This window comes from Dipodomys spectabilis, unplaced genomic scaffold, assembly GCF_019054845.1.
Source record: "Dipodomys spectabilis isolate Male_0828 unplaced genomic scaffold, ASM1905484v1 ptg000264l, whole genome shotgun sequence".
NCBI lineage: Eukaryota > Metazoa > Chordata > Mammalia > Rodentia > Heteromyidae > Dipodomys > Dipodomys spectabilis.
Genome location: NW_024870941.1, coordinates 5,578,410 through 5,583,844, shown reverse-complemented (window position 1 = coordinate 5,583,844; position 5,435 = coordinate 5,578,410). Strand labels below are relative to the sequence as shown.

Below are 5,435 nucleotides of genomic sequence, written 5' to 3'. Positions count from 1 at the left end.
AGGTCAGCCCGGTGGAGGAGGAATAAGGGGAGGAGCTAAAAAAAAAGAACACTAAAATACTAATGTCTATTAGAGTCAACCTAGAGAACACTGGTTTTAATTGTTAGAGATAACAGTTCTTTTAAAATGCACGTTTGCTGTTCTTATAGATGTTGTACACTAAACTATGTACCTTCTTCTTTTTGAGTATTTTTTCAGTACTTGTTAATAGATGAGAAAAATACTTAGGGTCTAAGAAATTCACTGAAAATTTCAGAAACCTCCAGTATTTGGGGAGAAAGTTGAAGGTTTAAAGCATCTTACTAGTCTCAAAGCCTGAATACTCAATCCAATTTCCATCTGTGTCCTTAATCTTCAGACACTGAAAATCACAATCCTGCTAAGAAAAAGTACATCTCTCAGCAAGTATTTTTGTCAATTCCTTTGTGTGCTTATCTCTCTGCATGTGAGGCTTAAGAAACAAGTCATTGCAAGTTATGATGTGTAAGTTCTGAAATAGATAATAGAGTGTGAGTAAAGACAATATAGAAACCTCTTGCTATTTACTGGACAGGATTGCAGGGAAGTGCAAGGTTTTTTAAATAGTTCATTGCCTTAGAACTGGCAAGTAAGTATTCATCCATTCCAGCACTGCCTTTCTTCTCTCAGATTAAGCAAAACAAGTCATGGAGTTCCATTGGGAGACGTCTTTGACAAGATATTAAAATCACAGCTCTGTTCTCTCTGCTCCCCTGAAATAATTCTACCTCTTTTGTTTACTCCCCTGAAAAAATGCTACATATTGTGTTGACAATGTTCTACTGGCAAATGTGTTCAGTCAAAGAGAGCTTGGAGAGCCCTGCGGGTACCTTTGAAAATCTTTGTAAAGAAGGCTGAGTTTGTACTATTTATTAGTCAGTGACTGTGGGTCTCCTACATGCCAACTCCCGTGTATGGATATGGCAAAGATATCAGTGATGTGTTTACCATAGCACCTATTCTGAGAAGGAAGAGCTGATTGGTAAACTCAGTGTTTATCTTTCCTCAATCTTTCTCCTCTTTCTTACTTGGCCACTTTCATTCTGCTTCAAGGCACAGCAGGTTTCATTCATCATGTCTCCTTAGTTCTGCCTTTTATATTTAATTACTCTAAAATTTATCACAACTTTGACCACATTTCCTGCCTTTGCTGGATTTCTTGTTTCCATAATATCCTCTTCCTTCTGGGAAGAGGAAACAAATTCTCCACAAAGCAACCAGTGGTTTGGTGGAAATGCCCTTTTGTATGTGTTGGGGGGGGAGGGTCTATCCCTCATTCTCTCATGGTCAGGAGGCCTGATGGTAACTCTGAAGTTGGATTTAAAGAGTATTACTTTAAAATAAGTAATTTTAAAAAGTGTACTTAAGTAGCAAAACGTGTACTCTGTTAGCAGATGGGGAAATTCAGTAAAAAAAAAAGATGAAACTAATAAATCAATTAAATTAACTGTTAGAAATTAAATATATGTCATTCCATGTATTTAAAAGTCTTTTATAATGGAATAAGGTTGGATTTAACAAGGTGAGTATTCTATGTCTAAGCATGGTCAATAAACATCATTGGACTTCAGGTGCTAAAAGAAATGTAGAGTAAGAATAATCCTAATGACACCCCACTTGAAACTGTGGTGTTAGAAAGTGGCACTGTGGCTCAAGTGGTAGAACCCTAGCATTGAGGGATGGAGTTCAAGCCCCAGGACCAACAAGAAGAAAGAAAGAAAGAAAGAAAGAAAGAAAGAAAGAAAGAAAGAAAGAAAGAAAGAAAGAAAGAAAGAAAGAAAGAAAGAAAGAAAGAAAGAAAGAAAGAAAGAAGAGAGGGAAGGAGGGAGGGAGGGAGGGAGGGAGGGAGGGAGGGAGGGAGGGAGGGAAGGAGAGAGGGAGGGAGAGAAGGAGAGGGGGAGAGAGAGAGAGGGAGGGAGAAAGGAAGAAAGAAAAATCAATTTGGTACCAGAAAGAAGAGAGAATTCCCTCAAATCAAAAAGATCATCAAATCACAAGCAAAACCATATTTTAAAAAAGAATCACACATAATATTAACACTTGCACCTTCAACGACATATCTACTCTTGTTCCCACCTTTCTCTCAGCCTTGTTCTGATTCTAGGAGGGAGAGACAAATTGAACATGCTCTAGAGTAGATAATGCTGAAGCTGAGCTGTAGCATGAGGAAAGGGTTGAGAGGTAGGAAGCCACCTCACCATACTCAGGAGGCTGAAAACTGGACCCTGAGAATCAGGCTGAAAAGAAGTAAGATCAATGTCTAAGTCACAGCTTCAGACTTTAAAAATATTTACCACTTCCCTCTGCCCAGAATCGCTTATCACTATGTACACAAAATCTGCCTTATGCGAAGGACTGTGACAATAAAGTATGTTGAAACCTTGTTTTCTACATAAATAGCCTGATTTGATCTATAGTATCCTTCTGTGTACTAAACCTAATAAAAAAAATTTTGTTTAAGGGAACTCAGAGGACTCAGAGTCCAAGAGCTGGTGAGCCTTGTACCCCTTGGTCTCCACTTGCTTCATTCTCTCTATCTGTTCTCATTCCATCAGCTCTCTTATCCAGTTGTGTTGCATGAAGCAACACTCTAATATAAGAACTCCATCTGATTTGGAAATGAGCAATGAGCATTATGCTGACTTCATAGAATACATTTGGTAGTGATCTTTCCTTTTCTATTTCATTGAAGAATCTGAGGAATATGGGAGTGAATTCTCATTGAAGGTTGTAGTGTCCATCTGGTCCTGGTTTTTTTCTTGGATGGGAGGTTCTTTATTATTTCAATTCCATTACTTCTTATGGATCTATTTAGTTGAGTTAAATCTTCTTGATTCAGTTTGGGCATATCAATGTTCTCTAGGAATACTTTCATTTCTCAGAGATTCTCAGATTTATTGGCATAAAGTTTTGCGAAGTATTCCCTAATATTATTCTGAATCTTGTCTATTTCTGTTGTGATGTTCTCATTTTTGTCTCTAATTTTATTGATTTGGGTGTGTTCTCTTCTTTTTAGTTAAATTTGCTAAGGGTCTGTCAATTTTGTTAATTTTTCACCCAGCAATGATGTGGTCAGGAGGGAAAAAGTCTGGGACAAAATGAAGGATAGGTGACACTGTTCAAAAAGGAATGTACTCCTTATCTGTCTTATATAACTGTGACCCCTCTGTACATCACCTTTACTATAAAAATAAAAAGTAAGAATGAACTCCGTATTTCCAAGGAGTTAGTATAATTTTACTGAAAGACTGCAATAAGTTAAACACACATTGCAATATATAGAGCAGACATGAAAATAACCTAAGACTTCATGACTCATAAGTCAATGGCATAAAAGGGATGTTAATACACAATTAAAAATACAAGAAAGAAGAAACCAAAGAACAAAATGTAAATGGTGTCAATGGGAAACAAAAAACATTGATGGTCGAATTAAGCTTAAACTTAATGAGACAAATTAAAATGTACAAGTTGCAAGATTGGATAAAAACAAGACTTGGGAATGAGTCCTTGGAGGCGCTGGCAGGTCCGCGTCGCCGAGGAGCGGCTGCTGCTGCTGCTGCTGGTGGCGGCGGCTTCTTTGCAGATGTATTGCTGGTCTTGAACATTATCCCATTTGAAAACACCAAGGAGGGCCAGTCACCAGAATGTCCAAGCATAAACTTATTATGTTAAGACATGGAGAGGGTGCTTGGAATAAGGAGAACCGATTTTGCAGCTGGGTAGATCAGAAACTGAACAGCGAAGGACTGGAGGAAGCTCGGAACTGTGGGAAGCAACTCAAAGCACTGAACTTTGAATTTGATCTTGTGTTCACATCTATCCTTAATCGATCCATTCACACAGCCTGGCTGATCCTGGAAGAGCTGGGGCAGGAATGGGTTCCCGTGGAGAGCTCCTGGCGTCTGAATGAGCGTCATTATGGAGCCTTGATTGGCCTCAACAGGGAGAAAATGGCATTGAATCACGGTGAAGAACAAGTGAGGCTCTGGAGAAGAAGCTACAACGTGACTCCACCTCCCATTGATGAATCCCATCCCTACTACCATGAAATCTACAGTGACCGGAGGTACAAAGTCTGTGATGTACCCTTGGAGCAATTGCCACGATCTGAAAGCTTGAAGGACGTTCTAGAGAGACTCCTTCCTTACTGGAATGAAAGGATTGCTCCTGAAGTGCTAAAAGGCAAAACCATTCTGATATCTGCTCATGGGAACAGCAGTAGAGCCCTCTTGAAACATCTGGAAGGTATCTCGGATGAAGACATCATCAAAATCACTCTTCCCACTGGAGTCCCGATTCTGTTGGAGCTGGATGAGAACCTGCATGCTATTAGGCCTCACCAATTCCTGGGTGACCAAGAAGCCATCCAAGCAGCCATTAAGAAAGTGGAGGATCAAGGAAAAGTGAAACAAGCCCAAAAATAAAGTCCTTTGCAGTTCTGTTGAGGAATAGATGCCAAAGGAGTGGCAGGCATGCAGTGTGTTCTGGGTGCTGATCTATTTTTCTCCCTCTCTCTCTTTCCTGATTGCATCTTCCCTGGGCTAGGCCATGTGGTACAGTTGGTGTAGGTAGCCAGGTAACTTAGCCAGGTCCAGAAAAGGCTTTAGGATGCCTAAGTGCTCATGTCATAAGCCTTAGGAGTTAGCTTCCCTTACCAAACCAGTAACCAGTAGGGTTTAATCAAGGTTGTTAAGTGTCTGAGATGAGAAAGTAAAAAGTAGAGATGAAGGTTAAGGTATTTTGTAGTTTAACAAATCATCCCTGAGTAATTGACACTTTTCCAATAAATCAGTTTTTAATAAGACTTTCTGAAATGATAAGTATTTCTAGGTAACACACTATGCATAAATATTTATTTCTAGTCTTTTCCTCGAGGCAAAGGGATGCTTTGTCAGTTAAGATCAGAATGGGAAAGTCACAGATGGGTCCCTTCAAGAAGGCCAACTCCCGCCTGAGGAGCATTAGCAAGGCCCTTTAGCCTCCTTAGCGCAGTTATCCTTGGTTTCACATTCAGTAGAATTCCTCTTTGGCCATTAGAGTGAGCAAGAATATAGACATTGCTGGGTGTTTATGTTCCTTTTTTGTTTTGCTTTGGTGGGTTGTTTTTTTTTTTTTTTTTACTTTGATCTTTGGGTACTCGTAGTTGGTTGCAAATAAAATTCTCTGACAAAAAAAAAAAAAAAACAAGACTTGGTTGCAGGTTCTCTGAAGGAGATTTATTAATATAAAGACAGGATAATAATAAAAGGAACAAGGACATACGCCATATCCAGGCACCAGTGGCTCACGCCTGTCATCATAGTTTCTCAGGAAACTGAAATCTGAGGATCATGGTTCAAAGCCAGTCAATTTAGGAAAGTCCATGAGACTCTATCTTCAATTAGCTGGAAGTGGAGCTGCTGGCTTAAGTGGTA

General features: G+C 39.5%; 1 protein-coding gene across 2 annotated transcripts; it reads left to right on the top strand.

Annotated features, from left to right (window-relative positions):
- The first annotated feature begins 3,525 nt into the window (after positions 1–3,525).
- LOC122125320 (bisphosphoglycerate mutase-like) lies at positions 3,526–5,190 on the top strand. Of its 2 annotated transcripts, XM_042699929.1 has the most exons (2): positions 3,526–3,998; positions 4,267–4,428. In XM_042699929.1, the coding sequence occupies exons 1-2, from the start codon at positions 3,666–3,668 to the stop codon at positions 4,426–4,428; spliced, it is 495 nt and encodes a 164-aa protein (XP_042555863.1). In that variant the 5' UTR covers positions 3,526–3,665. The 2 variants fall into 2 exon arrangements, with proteins under 2 accessions (XP_042555863.1, XP_042555862.1); XM_042699928.1 differs by having other exon boundaries at positions 3,526–5,190.
- The last annotated feature ends 245 nt before the right edge of the window (positions 5,191–5,435 follow it).